We start from the raw sequence: 26,804 nt of genomic DNA on the forward strand, positions 1-26,804 counted from the left end.
ACAGGGAGGCTCAGGCATGCCCCAGTACGTCCAAGCCGCCCTCAGAGGCAGCAGGACCACCCAGAGCACTCTCTTGCTGCCTTGGAGCACGGCATTTCCTGTGGGGAGTCCTAAATGTCCCTGGGACACCAAAGTGAGGAGAATCATTTGGTCCAGCTATGCTGACATGTGCACACAATACACTGTCCCTCAGAGAAGAAAGGCACCAGACGTACTGAGGAGCTCCAGGGAGTCATCCTCCATCTCCTGTTGCTGAGCAGCAGCTGCGTCAGTGCTAGAGATGCCCGGGCTCCACTTCTTAGCTTGGACAGCAAAGCCTCCTTTAGATGACACTGCTGCTGCTGCTCCTGCTGCTCCTGCTGCTGCTGCTGGTGATGCTGCTTCAGGTTGAACAGAAGAGCCTGCGGAGATCTGAGACAACCAAGAAGTTTGTGTCAGAAAAGTGGCTGGCAGAGATTAGCCCGAGATCCCATTTCAAATGCAAGCCCTTAGGAAGATGCTGTCAGCCACATGCAGGGCTCTGCCATGGGTTTTTTCTGATGTCCACTTCTGAAATTGGATGGCTCAAAGCCAAAGGCTGGTTTCACCTGACTTCATGGCCAGATTCAATTTCCATTTTCTCCAAAATCCATTTGCATGGATTTTCTGAAGGGTGACTGCCAAAATGACCATTCCACTTTCTCCCAAGGACTCTTTTCCCCCTCCAAGGGCTGCAGACACACTTGCAGCTCCTTGTTCAAATGTTCTACCTCCTCCCGCGGAGTCCTCTTTTCCTCCACCATCTTCGGAACGAGCTCAACTGGCAGCCCTTCTGCTCTGGACGCTTTCTGTGCCTCACAGGAATCCTGGGGCTCCTCGTTGCCAGCCACGTGCTGGAAATCCTTGCAGGCTGCCAGGCGAGATGTCAAGACGTCCACCTCAAAGAGTCAAAGAGAACAAAGCAGTCAGAGAGTCCAGCTTGTCCCTGTCAGACAAGAGTCATGGACTGTGAGGAAAGGGAGAGACCAGATTCACAACGGAGACAGTCAACTTTTTCAAGATCCATCTGGGTCACCGTGTTCACCTGCAAGAACACCTCAAGAAAGAAGGAGAGCGGGAACAGGCCAGCAGGAATGCATTCAGATGACTGCTGGCCAAAAGGCCAAAGCACTAGTGCCACTGTCCAGGGCAGCAGATGAGATTCAGCAGATCAGGAAGCGTCCTTCAGAGTGGCTGTGACAGACACTAGAGCAGGATGGCGCTCAGAGGCATCACCCCACCCCTCTGCTGCTCTGCAGGGGAAAGGCAAGAAGGGCAGAAAGCACCTGGTTGGTGACTGCAGTGGCTATCGCTCTTTCACTCACTTGTTTTTGTAGAGTCTCGTGCTCATCCTTGAGGAGGCGAATGTTCACTTCTTTTCTTCTTTGAATTTGCAGTTCTTCCTTCAGCCTCTTCTCCGTTGACTTGATCCTAGCCTGAGTTTTCTTCAGCTCTGCCAACAGCTTCTCACCGAGGTTCTTCTCCTTTGCCTTGGTCCTGGGCTGAGTTTTCTGCAGTTCTGCCCGCTGCTCCTCTCCAAAGCTCTGTGAAGAACAAGACAGAGAAACTTTCATCAGGGGAGTGGCAGCCACTCTTCCACTCACCTGGTTTTGTTGTTTGCTCTTCGGCTGATGGAGTTGCCTGTGATCTTGTCTCCCGTCTTCATTCTTCTTCGTCCTCACTGCCATCATGTCGCTTGGAGCTTTGGGCAGCTCTGCTTGTGCCTCTGCCTCGACGTTCTGTGCACACAAATGCAGAGCAAGTGACTGGCAGCTGCCATCAGGCTCAGCTTTTCCTCTTTCAGCCTCCAAACTACATTCATTCAGCCACTTCTTCCTGCTGCCCTGCCCACCTCTGCTTCCATTGTAACCCTGCTGTCCCAGTACTGATCTCTGCAGATTCCAAGGCTCTGTGCCTTCAGTGCCTGTGGGACTCCTGGCCTCCTCAGTCCCAAGAGCTCCGTTTTATGCCCCTCTTCCTGCCCTTCACTCTGTCACCTGGCCAGCCAGGCTTACCTTGCCATTGTCCTGTGGCTCTTCCAGCTGCCGCCCGAGCTGTTCTTCCCGTTCTTCACCTGGAAAGAGCTCTCCCTGAATCTGGAATGGTTGGCATGGCAACTCTGATGAAGCAAGCTGCTCATGCTCTTCCTCTTCAGGGCCCTGCACAGGAAGCAAGAGAAGATGCCTTTCAACTTGCCATACAATTTTGTGGGGCAAGATTCCAAGCCTGCTGGGCTCACACATTCACACAGCACTGTGCTGCTTCTCTCCTGGGTCATTCTCTGCCCGTGGGGAGGCACGGATTCCAAATGGGACACTGGCAATACAATCAGGCTCCATCTGGGGCTGAAGCTCCAACAGCCCCTTAGGAAGCTGACAGGGAACGTGTCTTTTGCCCCTCGAGAGAAGAGTGGCCCCCCACGCGTTTATGGACTACACAATCATCTCTTAGCAGCTTATTAAAAGCCAAAAGACAGGTGGACTCCAAGTGCCTGTCAGCTCTGCTACTGACTGCTCTGCCAGAAGAGGCAAAAGAACAACCTGGCAACAAAGGCAGCAAAATCCCTGACTTCAAGCAGCAACTCCACGTCCCCAGTGTGACCCTGAAATGCTCCCAGGTAAGCACAGCCGAGAACTGACAGGGACAAACCACCCCAAAGAGCTTGTGTTGTCAGATGAATAGTTTTTGTGCCTGTAGCTACTTGGCAAGTCGGTGGGGAGGGACAGGTGTCCCCAGACCACAGTGTCCCCTACATACCTGACAAGGCCAAGCAAAGTGTCTTTGACGTGCTCCCTCTGCAGACAGGGAGCCTTCCTGCTTCAGGCTGGCCCCTGTCAGAATCCCAGCAAGCTGGGGCCCAAACAGGACAGATCAAAGCCCATTTTCCAGGGGTCACTGGCTGAGGGGAATGGCTGGGTCCTGGCAGCACTCCAGCACTCAGCATCCTCAGCCACCAACAACACAAGAGCTGGCTGCTCAGAAACTTGCAGCTCTGCCTTGCACTAAAGACAGCAGCCTCCTGTCCCTGGCACTCACTGTCTGGGAAGGTTGAGGCTGTGGTGTGACCACAGCTGGAGCCTGGTGGTCATTTGGCTCCTCGTTGGCTTCTCCAGGAGCACAGGGAGCCAGAGGAGAATCTTCTCTTGCTTCTGTGCTCTGTGGACAGCCAGGAGCATGAGACACGGGCCATTTTAGACCTCTGACTTATAACCTTGTTTCTCTTCAGCTCGAGAACCAGCTCTACTATGCACAAATCATCAACTTTGATAGCAATGGGATTCTAAGTCACTCAGACTAAATTCTAAGGGGCTGATTCAAGTGTACTGCAATTTGCTCTGAATTAGATATTGCCCCCTGGCTACTATCAGCAAGCAACGTTCCCTCTGCAAAACTGAGCTTTTAGTTCTTTTATAGCTTGGAAATGGAAAACTAGGAAATGGAGAATTAGGAAATATCCAGTGGTGCCTTTGCTCTTGCTGCTGCAGACATGGAAATGGATTTTCTTGCAGCCTACTCGGCTGGTCCTCTACACTCTACTGCCACAGGCCAAGCTCACAGCTTGCTGCACAATTCTTAAACACCAGGAACACCAAATGTTCCTTTCTCACTCACCTCAGGATCAGCACCGCTGAATACCCGGCTCAGGTGACCTGCAGTGGGCAAGGGAAAATGAACCAGATGCTTTGAGAAAACCGGAAACAACCATGGCATTTTTAGAAAGCTTTCCAAGAAGGTCCACGTTTTCAAAGTTATCCCGCTTGACCCAGCAAAGGGAGGAAATGACAGACTCTGCTGCCACAGACTCTGCCATGGAGGGAACGCAAGCCCTGCAGGTTCCCTTGCAAATGCTGCCCGCAGAGCCCTGGCTACAGACACCCCCTTGTGAGCTGAACGTGTTGACAGGAGCTTTACCCAAGTGGCATCCAAATGGCCTTTCTGTTTGCAAATCAACTCAGTCACTAAGAAAGAGCAGGAAGACATACAAAAAACCAGGGTAGGTGACACCCAGGGAAAATCTCTACTTACATGCCAGGTGATTCAGGAAATAGCAGGAATAAGTTGCTATGAAAATAGGGCAAACTGCAGCAGCGAGTTGCCCAATCATTTTGGCAACTGCTGTGCAAGTTTGCAGACTATATACTTAATATATAGTATATATGCTATATATATAAAAAAAAAATATAAGCTTATATATAAATATAAATATACATATATATATAATATATATTATATTTTACTATCTTTATTTTATATAAATATATGAATATATATAAATATATACTATATATATAAAGTCTGCATATACTAAAACCAAGAAAAAACGCAAGGCTCCTCTCTGTGTGCTGTTGCACACCAACAAACGCCTTAAGAACAGGAAGAGGCTCCTGCTCAGAGCAAGCTCCAGAGCTGCTCTGACACCCCTGAGGCCTTCCGCGCACCAAGGCAACCGTGTGATGTCACCACGACCACGTGGCGACCGTGCCCTGACATCACAAAGCAAACGCTCTGTGATGGTCTGTGACATGATGCGGATGGATGGACTGATGTTTGTGTCGGCCTTGGCTGCATTTCTTTCCCCCCCCTGGGCTGCCTTTTTCACCTCTTGTTTTCCCCCTGTGCCCCCTGTGTCCCCTGTTGCTGTGCTGGGTCCCAGCTGGCGGCCGGGCCGGGCGGAGCAGCAGTTCCAGCCCCGGGTGTCCCTGGAGCGCTGCGAGCTGCCGGTGGCCCCAGGCACTGTCCCCTGAGGAGCTGCTGAAGGACAGTGAGACACAGGAGGCTCAGGGAGCTGAGGAGGCGCTCAGGCTGCAGGGACAGCGACCTTGAGGTGCTGCAGGGACTGAGGGCTGTGGGGGAGCAGAGGGCCATGGTGGCACTGAGCTGACAGGGAAGTGGCACAGGCTGAGGGGGGTGGCGGCTTGAAGGGGACGGGATGGGTCAGAAGGGATTGAGTGGGGTGAGAGGACTGTGAGGGGCTGAAGAAACCAAAGGGGGCCGGGGCTCTGCTGGAGGGCCGGTGGGGCTGAGGTCATGGAGGGGGCCAGCAGGGAGCACACAGGGCTCCGGGCCTGCAGCTCTGCCAGGCCTCGGAACCAATTGCACAGGCTCCGCTTTTGCCACAGCTGCCCTGCAGACCTTGAGGACAGGGGGAGACTGACAGGAGCCAGCAGCGAGAAGCTGAAGGCCACCAGCCCCAGCAGTGAGCAGGGAGCTGCTGCTGTCAGCCCAGAGCCCGGGTGAGGCCGCAGGGCCGGTGAGGCAGGCTGGGGGTGAGGGTGGCCTGGGCTTTGGCCGTGGGCTTTGGCCAGAATTTTTCTTTCTCACCCTCCTGGGGAGGCGCTGCCAAGGGAAACGGCCCAATCCTGACTCAGTGTTCCCTTTGCTTCTCAGATGTCCCATCTGCTCTCCGTGTCCAGGTGAGCTGCTCTGCAAGGGAGGAAGAGAGCCAGGGAAAGCCTGGCGACTTGGGCAGCTGCAATCCCTGCAGATGGAGTTGGAGATGGAGATGGTTAAAGTGGGACTGAGAGAGTTTGAAGTTGATGGTTATTTACCTGTGTAGACTGGTGTTTCTACAGGTATATACGTATGTATATTGTTCTATTGATGCACGTATATTGATGTGTTTCCATCTGCATTTCTAGTTACATACTTGTTCAGCTGTATGGCTCTATAGTTGTTTCTATGGGATTGTAAAAATCCTTCTACGGGTAAACTGATATCTGTATATTTATAGATAGGTTTGTTATGGTTTTATTTCTATATGTCTTCCTTTATGCCCTATGATATATGAATTATTTATTTACATCTGTACATTGTAAGGCTCTATGTGTGCAAATACTTCGATATGTACTGTGTTGTATGGTTCTAGAATTCTATTTCTTTAGTATGGGGTCTGGGATTCTTTAGAGAGGGATACTGATATTTTGTATTTGTATATGGACTGTAGAGTTGTAGTAATGTGTAATGAATTAAAGTGTTATGCATCAATTCAGAATTGTGTAGAGTGAGTGGTTCTAGAGGGTTGGAAGAAATTAATTTTTTTAATTTAAGTTTTTATTTGTATCTATCTACATAGCACAATTGTAACAAAAAATAGTTTTATAAGCTTGAATTGATATTTTTATGTTTCTATACCGGCAGTGCTACTGTAGCAATTTAAAATAAATTGCATTTTTAAACCTAAGTTGATTCTTGTGTATTTGTACATTGGTATTGCAGCTGTCATGATCTGCAAGCAATGCAATGTTTCCACTAAAAGAAGTGTAGATTTGTGCTATGCAGAACAATCAGCAGATGTAAATGGGATGATGGGGGAGGATTTTGTCCATGGAATTCTCCAGCCGTGCCCAGCACATGCCCCACTTGCACTCAGGCTGGGCAAGGAAAGTGCAGCTCTGGGATGGCAGCGGAGCCACACGTTGGCCAAGAACTCTCTGCAAAGGCTGCTGAGAAAACTCCGGGACTCCACAGAGCATCCAACTCCAACCAGAGCCACTCAGGGAGGACAAATCCACCCCCATGCCACGGGCAGCTCTTGGGGAAGCGCTCCAAGTGTCCCTTGGAAGGTCATCCTGGAGCCCAGGAGCCAAGAGGGGCCTCTTGGAACCCTGGGCACAGAGAATTTCAGACTTGCTGTGCTGACAGGCACTGACTCCCAAGCAAACACTGCAGTTGACCTGTGGCCGTGGAGAAGGCTTCCAAAGTTGAGTGAGAGCACTGGGATTATGGGTGTGTAGTTTGAATAGAAGTGTGTGATATCACATGGTGAAAATTTAGACTGTAAGGTTTCAGAATCTTGTAATACATATCTAAAGAAAGGTGGAGGATTAAGGGTGGAGGCTGAGTCCTTCTTTTTCACCTTCTTCTTCATGGGTTTGGGAGATCTTCTGTAATTGGGTAGAAAAATTTGCATTGTGGGCCACGGGTGGTTGGTTATTGGGTTAAAATGAAAACTAAATTAGGTGTCCTTTCACCATTGGACAGTATGTTCTTAAAAGACCTTGGAAAGAGATAGAGAATGAGCCATTTTCCACTTTGTGAGTTAGAACTTAAAACTTGTGAGACTGTAACATAGATAAGAATTAATAAACATCTGAGGCCGAACACGAAACAACGTCTCTTGAGCATTTAATCCCGGCTCTAAGAGGAAAAGAAGATAAAAAGCCAACAGGGATCCTGAGCCAGCTCCACTGCCTTTGGCAGCACTTTGGCAAAGGAGCTGCAGCAAGCGGGAGGCAACAGGGACTGTGACTGCTGCAGGCTGGAAATGAAGGGCGGGCCATGGACACTTGTGCTGACATGCTCCAGAATCCACAAGGATGGTGGAGAACTGGGAAGCAACAAGTTCTCCCAGCCACGACAGTGATGGAAGCCCTCGGTGTGAAGTTCCCTGGAGGAAGTCCCAAGGGAGTTGTTGCTGGGATCAGCAGCAGCAGAAGGCATCAGGATCTGCTCCTTTTCCTGGCTCTGTGTGCAGGGCACGGGCTGTGATGGCCCCTGTTCCACAAAGCCCTTGTCCACGCGGCCTGCAGGGTCAAAGCAATCCCATTGCAAAGAGAGGCTTTGCATCTCAGGGCCACTGCCCTTGTCTTTTGGCCTGGAATGGCTCTCATGCCAAAGCACAGCAGGTAACCAGGCCTTGGCGAGGCAGAGCCTTTAGAGGGACAGAGAGAGATCAGGCACCCACATGCCTGAAACTCCTTCAGCTCTCTTCTTTTGCAGAATGAGAAACAAGAAAGCTGGGGAGAGGCACATGCAGTCCTTTGAAAAAACATGGTGTCTGACAACTCCTGTGAGAGAAGAAAAATAGCTAGCAACTTTGCATTGTTTTCAAAGCCTGTGTCTTCTGCAGAGGAGACAATGGGATGTCCAGGAGGGGATGAATAACTGTGACAACCCAGTCTGCCTTGCTGTGGACGGATATAGTTTGTAGCAGTAACCATTCTAGGTAATGCCAGAGTCTTATTTAGCATCATGACACTCTGCTGCTTCATTGCAAAGCTGCCTCAGCATGGAGAAAATCAGCTTAATTTCTTGTCAGTTACAGTAGATGCAGTGAGAAACAGTAACATGGATTAAAACAGGTTTTCCAGCCTCGTAATCCAGAGGGAGTTTTGGGTTGCTTTTTCTTCATTGTGTGACTTTATGGATCCCAGTTTCTCGCAGGGTTTCAAACCAACCCCTGCCTTCTCTTCTGCCTCTAAGCCTGTGTGCACGTGGTCCTGGGAGATTTCTATCTGCCTTCCAAAAGTGCTGGGACACGACTCCATGGGTCCCTTCTCTCCTCGTTCCCAGATCTCCACAGGTGCAGGTGGCTTCCAGCTCTGACCTTCCGTCCAACGCAGAATCCATGGATCCCACCCGTACGGCTACTAGGGGTGGGATTTCATCTCCTTCCAGCTGGGATCCGGGAGCTTTCCAATGTCCCATGGTGCCACCTGGATAACCCAGAGGTTCTGGGGATCCAAAGGGATCGTGGTGCAGCAGATGAAGCATTTGCTGGGACACACTTTTGAGAATTCCATGGATTGATCTCCCTCCCAACCCACTGCCTTGAGAATTCAAAAGGAAAATGCTTTGAATCAACGACCAACCCAATGAAAGCGGTGAGATGAGAAGGAATCCCTGCTGGGATTCCATAGGCCATAAATGCCAACCCTTTCTCCAGGCCGGCTCTGTTGTGGCCGTGGCAGCACCAGGGGAGTGCCCTGTCCCTGCCCTGAGCCCAGCACGAGCCTTTCCTTGGGTGTTCTCTGCCCTGCCCGGGGCAGGAGGACACTGGCCGAGCGGCTTTGGTGGCCCCGGTCACCCGGCTGGGCTGCAGCCACTGCAGGTGGCTCCTTGGGAATGTTCTAGAGCAAAGCTTAAAGCAAACAACAGTTTTTCTGGAAGGGATTCTACCACCTTGGGCTGTGCTGCTTTTGTGGCTCTTGGGGGCATTTGTGGTCTGGGAGTGGGTTTGGGGACATTCTGGGGTGTTTGAGGGAGTTTGGGGATCGTGGCAGGGCTGTATATCTTGGAGTAAATTAGGGTGGGTCTTAGGGAAGATGTGAAGGAGGTTTATTAGACATTGGGACCATTTTTGTTGCAAGGACTGGTTTGGGATACCCTGGGCAGGAGCTGTGAGGTGGTTTGAGGTGTCTGGGAGAATGGCTGTGATGCTGGAAGAGGTTTTTGGGGCAGCTGTGACTCCCCCAGACCCACAAACCTGCTACTAGACCCTGCCCCAAAGATGCTGCTGCAGTTTGGGGACTCCATGTTGGGGATCATCCTCCTGGTGCTGTGGGAGAAGGTGAGGGTGGGGAGGTCCCCAGGGGCTGTGTGTTCCCCCCAGAGCGTGTGTGACCCCCCATGCCAGTGTCAGCCTCTTTTCCCTCCCCACAGGGCTCCTGCCCCAGCTCCTGCTGCCCCCAGGAGGGAACTGGGGAAGGCGGCAGAGGGGGTGCACAGCCCCCACCAGGGGATGACCCCGGCCCAGTCCCTTTGTTTAGCACCAAGCTGGGCTTGGGGCCGCAGGAGGAAGAGGCCCAGGGGAAGCAGATGCTGCAGGTGGGACGGGGCTTGTGCTCAGGGCAAGCTCCTGGCCTGCACACCTGGCTCAGGTGTGACCATGCCCTGGGAAGGGAGTGGGACATTCCCATCCCCAAGGATCAGGGCTGGAAGCAGCACTTGGAGCAGGGACATGGAATTACTGGGAAGAACTGCGACCACACTCAGGGCTACTGGGAGCAACTGGAAATGACTGGTGCAGGCTGGGGGGAACTGGGATGTACCGAGAATGAGTGAGATCATGCTGGGGGCAAGTGGAACCATACTGGGGACTCTGGGGTAACTGGGAATGAGCATGCTGGGGAAAACTGGGATATATTGGGAGCGTCTGGAATGATTGTGGAGAGGACAACACCGGGAACAACTGAGACCATGTTGCCAGTGACTGGGAGCGACTGGGAGTGACTGTGTCTGTACTGGGGGTCACTGGGATCATACTGGGCAGTGACTGGGTCTGTACTAGGGGTGAAAGAAATGAAATTTGGAAACTTGAAAACCCTGATTGTTATGTAATAAGTGTATTAATATCTTAAATGTTTATCTTGTAATGTAACAGTAAAAAGCCACCTCCGTGGCACCCCCCCAGACCACCTTAAAAACAAACCTCGAGAGCTCCATTCAAAGAAGCCTGGCATCGCGGCTCCCCCACCCCCGACGCCAGAGCGAAAAAGAACGTCGCCGGAGCAGCCGGCGCTGCCGTCGCTGCGAGGCTGGCTCCCAGCCGCCCCGGCCCGAACCCCCCTGCCGCTGCCGCCGCTGCGAGGCAGGGTGCCCCGGCCCGAGCCCCGGCGCGGAAAACCCCAAAGCCCGCAAAACCACCACGTGGCACGCCCAGACCACTGCCGCCACGGGGCTGGCTCCCAGTGTCCCCACGGCCCCCGCCGAGCCGCCCGCCCCAGCCCGGACCCCTGCCACCGCTGCCACCGCTGTGAGGCGGCGCGAGACTTCCAAGACGCCATGTCTGGTTGCAAAACTGCCATGAGAAGCCCGCAGCCCCTGCCCCCCAGGGGGCGACCCTGTACACGCAAATTAGAAGTCCAAGGTGCATCTCGAGACTCTTTTAACACCAGAAACCCCTTATAAAAATAAAACTAAGTAAAATTAAAACACACAGGAACCAATACTAAGCCGTGTAAACCCTAAAGTATCAGGGGAACTGATTTTTCCAGTTTCTGTGACTCGCTGTGACTTGAAGGTACCAAGCCAGAAGTGAGACCCCGAGAGAAACAAAGGAAATTTAGAACTTTGGGTGTACTCCCAGCGAGGGAAGAGTTCTCCAGCTCTGTTAAACTTCCTGCAGCAGAGCTGACAAGGACCCTCCTCCTCCATGGCACAAGAGGCGGCCACACCCCTGGAGCAACCATTGTAAAAGCTGATTAATAAAGTCATTTTAAAAAGAAAAATATTATCTCCGCCCTTTATTCATAACAGGGGCAACTGGGTGCAAGTGGGTTCCTACAGGATGGAACAGGGACAAGACTAAAGCGGGACTGGGATCCTAGTGGGAGGGACCAGGAGCAGGCTGAGGGCAGTTAGCACCATGGTGGGCAACTGGGATATACTGGAAGCAACTGGAACTGTCCTGAGGGTGACTGGGAGTGGCTGTGGGCAACTGGAATTATGCTGGTGGCAGGTGAGAGGAAGTGGGAGCGACTGGGAGCATGCTGGGGGCAACTGGAATGTACTGAGAGAAACTGGGAGTCCCTGGGACTGTGGTGTGAGTGACTGGAAGCATGGCAATGGCCTTGGCTGGGTCTGGGGTAACTTGCAACCATTAAAGAAAAGGGGGGAATTGTGGAGAAGATAGCTGAGGAATGGGTAGAGGATAAAGGACACAATAGCTCTCAGACTAATATTGTAACTAGAAGCTAGGACAAGGCCAGCATGAGGATGAGGGAGAGAAACTGAGATCATGAGAAAAGAGGAACTAAATGCTACAAGGTGATACAACTGTTGCAATATGCTGATATAACATGAAGTAAGCTATTGTGTACTCACTACCAATCAGGAGCTTGGCTTTTGCAATATGTATGAACTAATTACTTAGAATATAAATGTAAGCGAGAAAACAAATAAAATCAAGCCTGACTGATCAACACAGGTTGAGTCAGTCTCCCTCCATCCAACACTTTTGGAGCGCCGTTTGTCGGGCCCCAAGAGAGGGGCTTTAGTCACAGCAATGGTTCATCCTGGCCGCACTTGGGATCAACAGCCTTCGTTGGAAGTGTGACAACAGCGATGTTGTGCCACTGAGGGAACAAAAACACTCCCCAGGGCTGCTCCTAAAGAATCCAGGACCTCGTTGGACAGCAGCAGTGCCTGGGAGCAGACAGTGTTTCTGCTGAGCTCCAGAGGAGCTGAGCCCAGGGGCTGCTGCCCAAGGCCGAGGCACAACGAGCATTTCTCAGATTGCAGAGTGGCCTGGGAAGGTGTGGGGGGGATAAATCACCCCCTCAGCGTGGTCCCAGCTGCTCCCAGTATTTCCATGTCCGTGCTCCAAGTGCTGCTCCCAGCCCTGATCCCTGGGGATGGGAATGTCCCACTCCCTTCCCGGGGCAGGGTCACACCTGAGCCAGGTGTGCAGGCCAGGAGCTTGCCCTGAGCCCAAGCCCTGTCCCACCTGCAGGATCTGCTTCCCCTGGGCCTCTTCCTCCTGTGCCCCCAAGCCCAGCTTGGTGCTAAACAAAGGGGCTGGGCTGGGGTCATCCCCTGGTGGGGGCTGTGCAACCCCTCTGCCCTCTCCCCAAATTCCCTCCCGGGGGCAGCAGGAGCTGGGGCAGGAGCCCTGAGGGGAGGGAAAAGGGGGTGACACCGGCATGGGGGGGGTCACACATGCTCTGGGGGGACACACACAGCCCCTGGGGACTCCCTTCACCTTCTCCTGCAGCACCAGGAGATGAACCCAAACATGGAGCCCCAAACACCGGCAGCATCTTGGGGGGGTGGGGGCTACAAGCAGCTTTGGGGGTCTGGGGGAGTCACAACTGCCCCAAAGCCCCCTCCCACACCAACAGCCACTCCCAGACTCCTCAAACCACCCAACAGCTTCTGGCCTGGATCATCCCAACCACCTGCTGCAACATAAATAGCCCCAAAATCCACAAAACCCCCTTCCCATCTCCCCCCTAAACCCACCCAAACTGACATGATCCCACTCTGGATGGTCCTGCATGGCACACACTCCAAGGCTCTGGAATTCCACTTCCCAGACAGGAAAAGATCTTCCTGCCCTTGAAGGAAAAGCTCTGGAGAAGGGGCCCAAAGCCAAGGGCAGCAAGATCCTACAGTCACATTTCACTGCCAGCCCCCAGAACTCCATCCATGCCTGTTGGAGCTCCTGCAGTGGGAATTCAGTCAGGGCAGGGTCTTGGGTGGGAGCTGCCCTGGCTCAAGGGAGACACTGAGAGACAAAGAGAGCAGAGAGAGAGGCAGGAGAGAAAGGAGGCCACAAACACAGTCAGCTGAGAAGGTGGCACTCTGAAAACAGAACTGCAACTGACTGGAAATGAATGGGGCACAAATCAAGAACTCTCCAAGTTTGATTTACTATCAAAATACATCCCACCCACCCAGCCACACACAGTTCCCATCCCACCGCTCCAAATCTGGATCCCACCCCTCCTAATCTCCTTCCAACCCCATCTCTCCCTGGTGGCTGTGGAATTGAGTAAGTTTGGCAGGGGATTGGCTTCATCTGAGGTGGGAACAAGCCATTTTGAGGTGGGATTGAGCCCTTTTGGGGTAAGATTGAATAGTTTTCAGTGGGATTGGAGTGGTTTTGAGGTGACAGATCGATCCCTCTTGGCTTAGGGGGAGGGAGACGAGAAAAAAATTAACAGCAAATCCAAAGCATAACCAGCCAGGTGTCTTCCCAATATGGATTACAGGGAACGTGGGTCACAGGGCTCTGCCCAAAGTGGCTCCTCCAGTGGGGATGGAGCCGGAGCAGTGCACGAAGCTCTTCCCACACTGGGGGCACTTGTAGGGCTTCCCTTACTGGTGTTTCTGTTGATGTTGGGTCAAGTGAGAGCTCCTGGAGAAGCTCTTCCCACATTCCCTGCACTCATAGGGCCTCTCCCCCGTATGGATGCGCTGATGCCTGATGAGGGTGGAGCTCTGCCTGAAGCCCTTCCCACAGTCAGGGCAGCAGAGAGGCCTCTCCACTGTGTGCATGCGCTGGTGTTTGAGCAGACTGGAGGTGAACGGAAACCTCTTCCCACATTTATCACACTTGTAGGGCCGCTCCCCCAGTGTGGATCTTTTGGTGCAAGCTCAGCCTGGCTCTGTGACTAAAGCCCTGCCCACATTCTCCACACTTGTATGGCCTTTCCCCAGTGTGGATGTTCTGGTGCTTAATCAGGGTGGCTTTCTCTCTGAAGCTCTTCCCACATTCCCCACACTCGTAGGGCCTTTCCCCAGTGTGGATCCTTCGGTGGCAGATCAGGTTGGAGCTCTGGCTGAAGCTCTTCCCACATTCCTCACACTTGTGGGGCCTCTCCCCTGTATGGACACGCAGGTGCCTGACAAGGTTGGAGTTCTCCTTGAAGCCGGTCCCGCAGTGGGGGCAGCGGAAAGGCCTCTCCTCGGTGTGTGTGCGCTGGTGTAGGAGGAGACTGGAGCTGGTCTGAAACCTCTTCCTGCATTTATCACACTCGTAGGGCCTCTCTCCAGTGTGGATGCGCCGGTGGATGATGAGGGTGGAGTTGCACGTGAAGCCCTTCCCACAGTCGGAGCAGTGGAAGGGCCTCTCCCCTGAGTGTGTCTGCTGATGTACAAGGAGCTGGGTGCTGGTCAAAAACCCCTTCCCACACTGGGAACACTTGTAGGGCCTCTCCCCAGTGTGGATCTTTTGGTGGAACTTCAGGCTGGCTTTCTGCCTGAAGCCCTTCCCACACTCCCCACACTTGTATGGCCTTTCCCCAGTGTGGATGTTCTGATGCTCAAACAGGGTGGTTCTGTCTCTGAAGCCTTTCCCACATTCCCCACACTCGTAGGGCCGTTCCCCTGTGTGGGTCCTCTGGTGGCTGATCAGGCAGGACCGCTGGCTGAAGCTCTTCCCACATTCCCCACACTTGTAGGGTTTCTCTCCAGTGTGGGTCCTCTGGTGGCTGATCAGGTTGGGCCTCTGGCTGAAGCGCTTCCCACATTCCCCACACTCATAGGGCCTCTCCCCAGTGTGGATCATCTGGTGGGCAACCAGCTGGCAGCTCTTCCTGAAGCTCTTCCCACATTCCCCACACTCATAAGGCCGTTCATCCGTGTGAATCCTCTGGTGGCGGAGCAGGTGGCACCGCCAGGTGAAGCTCTTCTCACACCCCAAGCACTTGTGGGGCTTCTCCCCATCATGGAGCTGCTCATGGACCACCAGCTCTGAGCTCTGGCTCCATCTCTGGCCACCTTCCGCACACAGGGTGGGTGTTTCAGCCCCGTTCCATTCCTGCACCGTGGAGCCGCTCAGAACAGCCTCTCCCATGAAGTTCTGCCGCAGGGACTTGTCCTCCCTGGTCTCCAGGCTCAGCTCCTTGTCTGGGGGAGGAAGGACAAGGAGAGGATGGGATTTGCCTCCGTGCCAGAGGGAAGGGGAAGGAGATCCCCCAGTGCGTCCCCAGCAGGACGGTGTCAGCAGTGGGGCTGTCCTGCAGCCAGGGCCAGGCTGGGCTGGGAGATGGAGCAGGAGAAAGGGGGAAAGGGGCACTGACTTCCTGCTCACCCACCTGGGTGTCCTGGGGCATCTTCCTCTTTCTCACAGTCTCCTTCTCTGTCCGGCCAAGGGCTGGGAAAGTGAAATCCTGGTTTGGGAAAAAATAAGGGATGAGCACGTTGAGTTTGAAGGTACCTCAGCCCAAGTCCATCTCTAGAATTCACCAGGCACCTGGGCTCCATAAAAACCTCCCCAACACCAAGATTCAGCCCTGAAAAGACTTCCAGGAGTTCCCTGTCTCTGGTCTCTCCCCTTTGGTGTTCAGGGGGTCCCCCTGTCCCAGCTGCTGGGGGTAAGGCTTGACTGGGGGTCCCTCGTCTACTCTGTCCCCCACCCTCCCCAGGCTGCTGGGAGTCCCAGGAACCCAAAAAGCTCCCCCATTTTCCATCTGCCCATTTAGGGATGCTGGGGGGTTTTGAGGTCCTGGGGTCCCTTCTCCCCTTATTCTCTGCTTTGGCTGCACGGGGTCCAAGGAGTCCCCCCCTGCCCCTCTCCAGGCTGTTGAGGGTCTCACGAATCGCAGCGCTCCCCCCTCTCTGGGCTCCCCACTTGGGGGTCCTGGGGGACACAGGGCTCTGCTCCTCCAGGCTGCCTCTGCTGGCAGCTGCCACTGGAACACCCCTAAAGTCCCCCAGGGGGGATTTTCCACTCAGCTTTGGAGTTCTTCATTCTCAAAACATCCCCCCCCACAAAAACACAAAAAATAACTCAGGGACCCACAGGATATCTGGGCTGAGCTCCCCCTCCCCGGACACCTGTGGGATAGGGGGATGAGGGACAGGCTTGACCTCGTGGTTCCTTCTCCTATTCTTTATCTTGCTTTGTCCACCCCCTTCTTCTTCCTCCCACTCCCCCTCTTCCAGCCCTCCTCTTCCTCCTCCCTAATCCCACCTCCTTTTCCTACTTCCATCCCTTCTCCTGCTCCTTCTTCATCCCTCCATTTCTACCCCTCCTCCTCCTCCCCCAGGAGCAGGCACACCCCGGGTGCCCCGTTCCCCAAGCCCTGGCAGCCCGCGGGAGGAGCGGGGATGGAGCCGGGACAGGTCGGGATGGGCAGCGCGGGGCTCTCGGCTGCTCCCACCCGCTGGGGGTGGGGGAATCCAGACTGGGGAAAAGGAGAGGGAAACTGGGAAAACTGGGGGCTGCAGATCCACACTGGGCCTTGCTGGGGATCCTGGCTGGGGACTTCCAGCCCTTGGGGCTCCTCTCGGGAGATCTGGGATGGGGGAATGCAGAGAGGGCTGGGGGATGCCAGGAGTGCCATCACTGGGAGTGACTGGGCTGTACTGGGGTCACTGGAACCTTACTGGGCCAGCTGGGAGTGACTGGGAATGACTACAAGCATGCTGAGGGCAACTGGGGTATACTGGCAATGTCTGTGACCATACTGGTGTGACTGGAACTACACTAGGAACAACTGGGACCATGCTGGGGGAAACCTGGAACCACTCTGGGGGCAACTGGGGGTGGCTGGGTCTGCACTGGGGGAACCTGGACATGACTGAGACCATGCTGGGGGGGACTGGGATCACCTAAGGACTGACTGGGACTGTACCAGGGGCAACTGGGTGCAACTTGGATCACACTGGGAGCAACAGGGAGCAACTGGAACCATGCTGGGGACAACTGGGATCCTACTGGGATCACAGTGGAAGCAGCTGGGCCATGCTGGGGGGACTGGGATCATACTGGCAGCAACTGGGACTGCACTGAGAGTGACTGGGAGTGTTTATGAGCAACTGGGATCAGGCTGGAAGCAACTCTGGGCAACTGGGAGTGACTGGGAACATGCTGGCAGCAACTGGGATATACTGGGAGAGACTGAAACTATAGTGGGGGTAAATGGGAGCAACTGGCTGGGCCCACACTGGAGGATAATGGGAGCAGCTGTGCCCATGTCGGGGTGATACTGGGATCCTACTGGAACTGACTGGGATCATACTGGGAGTGACTGGAAGGTGCTGGCATCGACTGGAACCATCCTGGGAGTGACTACGGGTCCTGCTGGGATGATCCTGGGAGCCACTGGGATTACACTGGGTATGAATGGATCCTGACTGGGGGTTACTGGGCCCATATTGGGAGGAAAATGCGGACACATTGGGAGCAACTGGAATCAACTGGAAGGTACTGGGATCAAGCAGAGGGGACTGAGATACCATCTGGGATCATACTGGGAGCAGATGGGACTATACTTTGGGCAACTGCCAGAAACTGGGATCATGCTGGAGGTAACTGGGAGTAACTGGGAAAGACTGGCATCATTCTGAGGGAACTGGAGCCTTACTGGGGTAACTGGGAGTGACTGGGAATGACCATGAGCATGCTGATTGCTACTAGGTTAAACTGGGAGTGTCTGGAACAATACTGGGGAGACTAGAACAACACTGGGAACAGCCAGGACCATCCTGGGAATGACTGGGACCACGCCACAGGACACTGGGAGTGACTGGATCTACACTGGGGGCAAGTGAACCACGCTGAGGTAACTGCGAGTGCCTGGGAACGATTATGAGAATGTTCAGGGCAACTGGGATATACTGGGAGTGTCTGAGACCATGCAAGTGCTGACTGGTACCAAACTGGGAGAAAGTGGGGGGGGGAACTGGGACCAAGTGTGAATGACTGGGGCTCTGCTGGGAGAAACTGGGATCATCCTGTGAGTGACTAGGACTATGCTAGGGGCAACTGGGAGAACTGGAAAGACACAGGACAAAAGTAGGAGGAAATGGGAGCAATTAGGACTGTTATAAATGTATATTATAAAGTTGGCTTTTTGCAAGATGTGTGCTATATGATTAATAACATTCCAGTAAGGATATAAGTTTCCTATTTCTGCTATTAGTAAAGAAAACTAGGCATAGTGGTAGTAGTTGATATAAGTATGCTTAAACAGTCTATTTAGTCAAGATAACATCCAATGAACATGTAAAGAAGACTCGGCTACCGATACACCAACTATCAGCATCTCCCACCTGAAGAAAGGATGGACCAAGGCCCAAGCTGGAGGCGATAATGAAGACACAGCCACGAAACACGTGTGCTCTACAAAGGCGGAGCCAAGGAGGGACCACGCAAAACAGTTCCTAAAATACAGAAATTAGTTTATGGAAGAATATGAATATGCACAATCTAATGCAAGAGAAAGGGTATTTAAAGAATGTCTCTGACATAGCAAAGTGTGGAGTTGGCTGAATGCCAAGTCACCAGGCCAGCTGTACTTTGCTTTTTTTTTCTATCTCCTAATTGTCTTTTTTTTATTAAACCTATTTCCTAAAATTTACCAAAAAAGTGAACCTCGTTTTTCACAGGACCAATTCTGGGGGCAAACTGCATCATAACAGGGAATAACTGGGAGTGACTGGACTCATAGTGGGACCAACAGGGAACAGGGAGAGAGTGAGGGGAAGTAACCAGGTTCATACTGGGAATGTCGAGGAAACTGGAACCACGGGCTGGGGACACTGGGCTCATACTGGAGCAGCCATTGCCAGCACCGGGACCCTCGAACCCCTTTCCCGCCCCTCCAGCCCCCAACGGGGTCCCGGCAATCCCAGGGGTCCCCCCCTCTCGGGGTCCCCTTTGCCCTTCTGGGGCTCTCCTCTCTCTGGGGTCCCGCTCAGGGAAGCCGCGGCTCTCCCGGGCTCCCCAAACCCGGTGTCCCCCCGGCCCCGCCGGTCCAGCGCGCTCCCCACGTGGCCCCCACAGAGCTCGGAGGGCCCGGCCCGGGAAGCCCAACCCCCACCCAGGGGGGATCCGCATCCCCCTGCCCCCGCCGGGGCTCTGCCGACACCGGGACACCCCAAAAACACCTCCCGGGCACCCCACGATGTCCCCCCGAGCGGCATCTGCGCCTCGCCTTTGGAGCCCCGCGAGCTCCAAACATCCCCCCAAAATACCCCAAACCCAGGGACCCCAAACCCGGGATATTTGGGGCGAGCTCCCCCTCCCCGGGCACCTGCGGGACGGGGGGCGATGATCCCGGCGCTGCCGCCCGTTCAGGCAGCGCTGGAGCCGCCGCTCCCTCCGCTCGTCTTCTCCTCCCGCTCCTGCGGCCGCTGCGCCTCTTCCTCCCTCCCTCCTCCTCCTCCCCCGGGCCCGGCCCCGGACTGGGAGGGCGGGGACAAGGAAAGGGCGGGAACTGGGAGGGGAAAGGGGCGGGGTCAGGGACAGGGCGGGAATCCTGAGGGGAAAGGGGCGGGGTCAGGGACAGGGCGGGAATCCTGAGGGGAAAGGGGCGGGGTCAGGGACAGGGCGGGAATCATGAGGGGAAAGGGGCGGGGCCAAAGGAACGCGCGGTCCTAAAACCGCCCGGTTTGACCTAAAATCACTCGAAATGGCCTAAATTGTCCAAAGGGACCTATAATCCACCCTAAAGCAGATCAGGTTCAGACTCAAATTACCCAAAGACGCCAAAAATTCCCACAACGCAATCTAAAGTCACCCAAAGTGGCCTCAAATCCACCCTATATCTGTATGGTTTGTCTTAATAATCACCAAATGGGGATAAAATCATCCAAAGGCGTCTAAAACCAACCAATGCGGCCTGAAATTTTCAAAAGTGGTTTAAGACCCGTACAAAGTGGCCAAAAATCCTCTCAAATCTCCTAAAAGGCTGTAAATTCCACCCTGAAAATACTTGGTCTGGCCTAAAATCAAAGAAATTTACCTAAAATCCACCCTAAAACCCAACAGATTTGGACCAAATTCACCCCAACAGGACCAAACCCCACCAAAATTGGCCTAAAACCATCCAAAGGGATCTAAAATCCAGCTTAAAACTGCCCAGTTTATCTTAAAATCATTCAAAGGGGACTAAACCCCACCAGATTTTGCCTATAATCGGACAAAGGGGCCAAAAATCCACCCTAAGCCTGCCCAGTCTGACCAAAAATTACCCAAATGGGCCTAAAATCTCTGGGATTGGGACCAAGACCGAGACCGAGATCAGCACCAGAACCGGCACCAGCACCAAGACTGAGACCGACACCGGATCCAAGAGTGGCACCGAGAGTGGCACCGCTCTGGGACGGGCACCGAGACCAAGAGCGGGACCAGAACCGACACCAGAACCGACACCGGCACCGCTGCAGGACTGGGACCAGGACCAGAACTGACACCAGAACTGAGACCGGCACCAGAACTGGCACTGGGACTGGGACTGAGACCGAGACCAGCACCGGAACCAGCACCGAGACTGGCACCGCCCAGGGACTGGGACCGAGACTGGGATTGGCACTGGGAGCACTCCGGGACCAACACTGGCACTGGGACCGGCACCGGGACTGTGCTGAGACCAAGACTGACACCGGGACTGAAACCGGCAAGAAATGGCTCAAAAGTCACCAAAAACGCCCCCAAGGAGACCAAAAATGCCTGAAAAGTGACAGGAAATTACTCAGAACTGGCCCAAAAACTGACTAGAAATGCACTCTGTTGGGAAAGATTAATCAGGGAAACCTTATAAATATGATTGCTTGGCAAAAGATTCTGAAAATGTGAAACCTATAGTCGAGATAGAAATGGAAGCTTACTTTGAGTTGTAGGATACCGAGTCTTAGTTACTATATAACCTAAAGACAATAGCCTAGCCAGCTGAAGGAGAATCCCTTGTGATTGAACAAGACCTTTCTGCTGGCTAAGGGATCCAAAGGTCAATGTAGCAAACCAGAAAAGTCTAAAGAGTAGTTTTTAGAGTTTAAAATATAACACATGGTAATGTAGTAGTTCTTATAGGCTGTATGTAGATTCTATAGGATTTTGTGTCTTGTATTGGTTGGTCACTGTAAATTAGAATATTCATCACAAAAGGAGATATAATGTATGGTAACCAGGACCTCGCTCTCTTCTCTTCTTCTCTCTTCACCCTCTTCACTCTCTCTGGTCCCTGTTCTCTTGGCTTTCCTCTTCGCTCTTTCTCTCTGGACCTCGCTCTCCTTTCCCTGCTCTTACCTCTGCTCTCTTCCCCCTGCACTCTGATCCCTGCCAACTTGCTCTAGCTCTCTCCCCTCTTCTTGCCAGCTGACCCTCTTGCTCTCTCTCGTTCTCTCTCTGGGACTTCCCTTCAGCCCAGGCTGGTGGCTGAAGGGAAGGCCCTTTCTACCCACGACCCTTGCAATAAAACCACATATTCTAGAATATCTCAGGTTTGCAGAGTACCTTGTCCCTGTAAGTCGCGAATGTTTCTACACACCCGAAATTACAAACCATGGCTCATAATGACACAAAATGGCCCAAAAAGTGACCAAAAATCACCTCAGATGTCTCCAAAATGACAAAAATTGCCCCAAATTACCCAATATAAGAGGAAATGGCACAGAAGTGGCACAAAAGTGACCAAAAATGGCCCAAGAATGACAGAAAATGCCCCAAAATGCCACAGGATGAGGAAGAGTCTGGAGGGACACAGAATTCCCAAAAATTAAAAAAGACATCCCCCAAAAATCACATTAAAACACCAAATTAATTTTAAAAATACCTGAAAAAAGCCTTAAAAATGCCTCAAAGGAAAAAAAAAACTGAAAATGCCTCCAAAATCTCTAACGTTTCCAAAATTTTCCACACTACCCCGAATTTCCCAAATTCCCCAAAAATAAAAAAATCCCCCAAATACCAACAAAAAACACTAAGAAAATAAAAAAAAAACAACCCCAAACCCTTAAAATGCCCAGAAATATTTTTTAAAATCTCCCAAAACTCCTTAAAACTCCCTAAAACTCCCCTACCCCTCGGATCCTCAAAATTCCAAAAATATTCACCAAAGCCCCCAGATAACAACAGAAAACACTCTAAAAATGCAGAAACGTCACCCCAAAAGTTCCTAAAAATACTTTAAAAATCCCTGAAAATATCCAAAGAGTCCTCCAAAATCCCCCCAAAAAACTCCCAGAAGTCCCGCAACACCCCAGAACTCTCGAAATCCTTGAAAATTCCCAGAAATTCCTACACTTCCTTCTGATTAAGTGGTGCAGCAGGCAGAAATTTCCCAACAGAACACCCAAAACTGAACAATTTGGACCCCAAATTTCCAAGATTTAGCCGTACAGAACCAAGAATTCCCAAAAAATTCATTTAAGGACCTCAAAATTCCACCATAGAGATGCCAAGACCCCCCCCCCCCCCCCAGACCCCCTTAAATCCCATATAGAGAACCCCAGATCCCCTATAGGGTCTCCCAGGCCCCACTATAGATCCCCCATAGATCCCCTCAGACCTCATTTGGAGACCTACGGACCCCCCCAGACCCCCCATAGGGACCCACAGACACCCCCAGACCTCTCCGGACCCGCTATAGGCTCCCGCAGACCCCTACAGATCCCCTGTGGACTCCCTCAACCCCCCAAAAGGCAACCCAGACTCCCACAAATCCCCTATATCACCCAGACCCCATTTAGGGACGCCCGGACGCCCTTTACGGACCTCTCTGGACCCTCGATAGACCCCCCAGACCCCGATAGAGCCCCTATACCCCCACAGCCCCCTTTAGGGACCCCCTGAGCGCCCTAAATCCCCTATAGACCGCCCCAAATCTCCTACAGACCCCCCACCAAATCCCATAAGGAAACTTCCAAGTCCTCTCAGACCCCTACAGACCCCTATAGATCCCCCATTGCCCCACCGTAGGTCTCGGAAATGCCGGAGCCGGGCCGGGAGACCGGGAGAAAAGATGGCGGCGCCCCGGGAAAGGCACTGCTGAGTAATCTGCGCATGCGCAGGAGAAATCGCGCCAGTAGAGGGGCGGGACTCAAGGGAAAAGAGGCGTAGCCAATTAAACGGCGGAGAACGAATGGAATGAGGCGGGGTCAGGGAAAGGCGGGAACTGAGAGGGGAAATGGGCGGGGTCAGGGACAGGGAAGGAATGAGGAGGGAAAGTGGGCGCGGCCGGGAAAACGCGCGGTCCTAAAAGGGCCCGGTTTGAATTAAAAACACCAAAATGGGCCTTAAACCTCCGGGACCGAGACCGAGACCGAGACCGAGACCGAGACCGAGACCGAGACCGAGACCGAGACCGAGACAAGATCAGCACCAGAACCGGAACCTGCACCAAGACTGAGACCGACACCGGAACCAACAGCGGCCCCGCACAGGCCCCGGCACTGGGACCGAGACCGAGACCAAAACCAGCACCAGAACTGGAACCGGGACCAAGACTGACACCACGACCGACACCGGCACCGGCACCGGGAGCGCTTCGGAACCGGCACCAGCACCGGGAACGCTCCAGCACCGCGGCCAGAACCGAGACCGGGAGCGCTCCGGGACTGAGACCGAGCCCGGCACCGGAACCAGCACCGAGACTGGCGCCGATCCGAGAGCGAGACTGAGACCGAGCCCGGCACCGGGACGGGGATCGGACCCGGAATCGCTCCGGGATCGGCTCCACGATCGCTCCGGGACCGCCGCGGTCGCTCCGGACACTTTTGGCCGCGGCCCCGGCCGGGACTGGGAGGGACTGGGAGGTTCCCTTGGGCCGGGCGGGACCGCCTCGGTTCGCATCGTTCCGCCGCAGCCATCCCGGTCCGGATGATCCCAGTCTCTGTGTTTCTGATCCAGATGGTCCGAGCCTGTGAAATCCCAGTCCATGTGGTCCCAGTCCGCAGGATCCCACTCTGGATGGTCCTGCATGGCACACACTCCAAGGCTCTGGAATTCCACTTCCCAGACAGGAAAAGATCTTCCTGCCCTTGAAGGAAAAGCTCTGGAGAAGGGGCCCAAAGCCAAGGGCAGCAAGATCCTACAGTCACATTTCACTGCCAGCCCCCAGAACTCCATCCATGCCTGTTGGAGCTCCTGCAGTGGGAATTCAGTCAGGGCAGGGTCTTGGGTGGGAGCTGCCCTGGCTCAAGGGAGATACTGATAGACAAAGAGAGCAGAGAGAGAGAGGCAGGAGAGAAAGGAGGCCACAAACACAGTCAGCTGAGAAGGTGGCACTCTGAAAACAGAACTGCAACTGACTGGAAATGAATGGGGCACAAATCAAGAACTCTCCAAGTTTGATTTACTATCAAAATACATCCCTCCCACCCACCCTGCCCCACACAATCCCCATCCCAGCACTCCAAATTTGGATCCCACCCCTCCTAATCTCCTTCCAATCCTATCTCACTCTGGTGGCTGGGGAATTGAGTAAGTTTGGCATGGGATTGAGTTTATCTGAGCTTAGAACAAGTCATTTTGAGGTGGGATTGAGCCCCTTTGGGGCAAGATTGAGTTGTTCTCAATGGAATTGGAGCGGTTTTGGAGTTACAGTCCAATCCCTCCTGCATTTTGGAGTGCAAAGAGAGGGAGAATGCTGCCCAAAATCCCCCAAAAACACACAAATCCTCCAGAATATGCCCCAAATCCTAAATTCACCAAAAAATATCTGTGAAACAGTAGGACTTTAGACATATTTGATCAATTTCTTTCTTTCCAACTGTGTTTTGGCTGTTTACAAGGGATGAAGATGTTAGAAAAACATTAAGGCAAAAACAAAAGGATAAACAGCCAGTTGTCTTCCCATCATGGATCCCAGGGAATGTGGGTCACCAGGGCTCTGCCCAACGTGGCTCCTCCGGGGGGATGGAGCTGGAGCAGAGCACGAAGCTCTTCCTGCACTGGGGGCACTCACAGGGGTTCCCCTACCGATGGCTCTGTTGGTGTCTTGTCAAGGTAGAGCTCCTGGAGAAGCTCTTCCCACACTGGGGACACTTGTAGGGCCTCTCCCCAGTGTGGATGCGCCGGTGCTGGATGAGGTGGGAGTTGTGCATGAAACCCTTCCCGCAGTCGGGGCAGCGGAAGGGCCAATCCTCTGTGTGCATCCGCTGGTGCAGGAGGAGATGAGAGCTGGTGGGAAACCTCTTCCTGCATTTATCACACTCATAGGGCCTGTCCCCGGTGTGGATCTTTTGGTGGACGATCAGGTTGGCTCTGTGCCTGAAGCCCTTCCCACATTCCCCACACTTGTACGGCCTTTCTCCAGTGTGGATGTTCTGGTGCTGGATGAGGTGTTTTCTCTGCCTGAAGCTTTTCTCACATTCCCCACACTTGTAGGGCCGTTCCCCCGTGTGGGTCCTCAGGTGGCAGATCAGGTTGGAGCTCTGGCTGAAGCTCATCCCACATTCCTCACACTTGTGGGGCCTCTCCCCGGTGTGGATGCGCCGGTGCTTCTCGAGACTGGAGTTCTGCTTGAAGCCCTTCCCACAGTCGCTGCAGCGGAAAGGCCTCTCCTCGCTGTGTGTGCGCTGGTGCAGAAGGAGACTGGAGGTGAACTGAAACCTCTTCCTGCATTTATCACACTCGTAGGGCCTCTCCCCAGTGTGGATGCGCCGGTGCCTCTTGAGTGTGGAGTTCTGCTTGAAGCCCTTCCCACAGTCGGGACAGCGGAAGGGCCTCTCATCTGTGTGTGTCTGCTGATGCCTAAGGAGATCTGAGCTGCTCTGAAACCTCTTGCTGCATTTATCACACTCATAGGGCCTCTCCCCGGTGTGGATCCTCTGGTGGGCAGTAAGGGCAGAGCTCTGCCTAAAGCTCTTCCCACATTCCTGACACTCGAAGGGCCGATCCCCAGTGTGGATCATCTGGTGTTTTATCAGTTCGGAGCTCGACTTGAAGCTCTTCCCACATTCCCGACACTCGTAGGGCCTCTCACCAGTGTGAATCATCTGGTGACAGATCTGATGGGAGATGTACTGAAACCTCTTCCCACATTCTCCACACTCATAGGGTCGTTCCCCTGTGTGAGTCCGCTGGTGACAGATCAGGTGGGAGCGCGCTCTGAACCTCTTCCCACATTCCCCACACTCATAGGGTCGTTCCCCAGTGTGGATCCTTTGGTGGTGGATTAGGAGGGATTTCTGGCTGAAGCTCTTCCCACACTCCCCACACTCGTGAGGTCGTTCCCCAGTGTGGGTTTTCTGGTGGCGGAGCAGGCTGGACCTCTGGCTGAAGCGCTTCCCACACTCCAAGCACTTGTGGGGCTTCTCCCCATCACGGAGCTGCTCATGGACCACCAGCTCTGAGCTCTGCCTCCATCTCCGGCCGCCTTCCCGGCCCAGGCCGGCTCTTTCCTCCTCACATCCTCGCCCTCGGCCTTTGCAGCCCCTCCTCCTCACCGATCTCCGGCCCTTTTCCTCCCCGTTGCGTTCCTGCGCCGTGGAGCCGCTCAGAACGGCCTCTCCCAGCAGCTTCTGCCGCGGGGATTTGTCCTCCCTGCTCTCCATGCTCGGCTCCTTGTCTGCGGCAGGAAGGACAAGGAGAGGATGGGATTTGCCTCCGTGCCACAGGGAAGGGGAAGAAGATCCCCCGTCCGCTCGGTGCCCGCCCTCCCCGGGCTGCTGGGAGTCCCGGGAACCCGAAAAGCTCCCCCCTCACTCCCGAACCCCTTTCCCGCCCATCCCGCCCCTCCAGCCCCCAACGGGGTCCCGGCAATCCCAGGGGTCCCCCCCTCTCGGGGTCCCCTTTGCCCTTCTGGGGCTCTCCTCTCTCTGGGGTCCCGCTCAGGGAAGCCGCGGCTCTCCCGGGCTCCCCAAACCCGGTGTCCCCCCGGCCCCGCCGGTCC

General features: G+C 53.8%; 2 protein-coding genes across 2 annotated transcripts; both read right to left on the reverse strand.

The window, feature by feature from the left end:
• Window positions 1-13,169: 13,169 nt before the first annotated feature.
• On the reverse strand, window positions 13,170-22,889 carry LOC310918407 (uncharacterized protein). Its single transcript, XM_083877273.1, has 3 exons — window positions 22,884-22,889; window positions 15,279-15,353; window positions 13,170-15,090 (listed from the first exon to the last, which is right to left on the reverse strand). The coding sequence occupies exon 3, from the start codon at window positions 15,035-15,037 to the stop codon at window positions 13,790-13,792; it is 1,248 nt and encodes a 415-aa protein (XP_083733399.1). The 5' UTR covers window positions 15,038-15,090; window positions 15,279-15,353; window positions 22,884-22,889; the 3' UTR covers window positions 13,170-13,789.
• Window positions 22,890-24,428: 1,539 nt separating this feature from the next.
• LOC310918444 (uncharacterized protein) lies at window positions 24,429-26,488 on the reverse strand. Its single transcript, XM_083877305.1, has one exon. The coding sequence runs from the start codon at window positions 26,464-26,466 to the stop codon at window positions 24,886-24,888; it is 1,581 nt and encodes a 526-aa protein (XP_083733431.1). The 5' UTR covers window positions 26,467-26,488; the 3' UTR covers window positions 24,429-24,885.
• Between the last annotated feature and the right edge of the window lie 316 nt (window positions 26,489-26,804).

The sequence above is a fragment of the Zosterops lateralis genome (assembly GCF_965231275.1).
Source record: "Zosterops lateralis genome assembly, chromosome: 23".
NCBI classification, from domain to species: Eukaryota; Metazoa; Chordata; class Aves; order Passeriformes; family Zosteropidae; genus Zosterops; species Zosterops lateralis.

What these genes read in the sequence shown, in the direction of transcription:
- LOC310918444 (XM_083877305.1), bottom strand. Translation starts at nt 26,466, where the DNA reads ATGGAGAGCAGGGAGGACAAATCCCCGCGGCAGAAGCTGCTGGGAGAG.
- LOC310918407 (XM_083877273.1), bottom strand. Translation starts at nt 15,037, where the DNA reads ATGGGAGAGGCTGTTCTGAGCGGCTCCACGGTGCAGGAATGGAACGGG.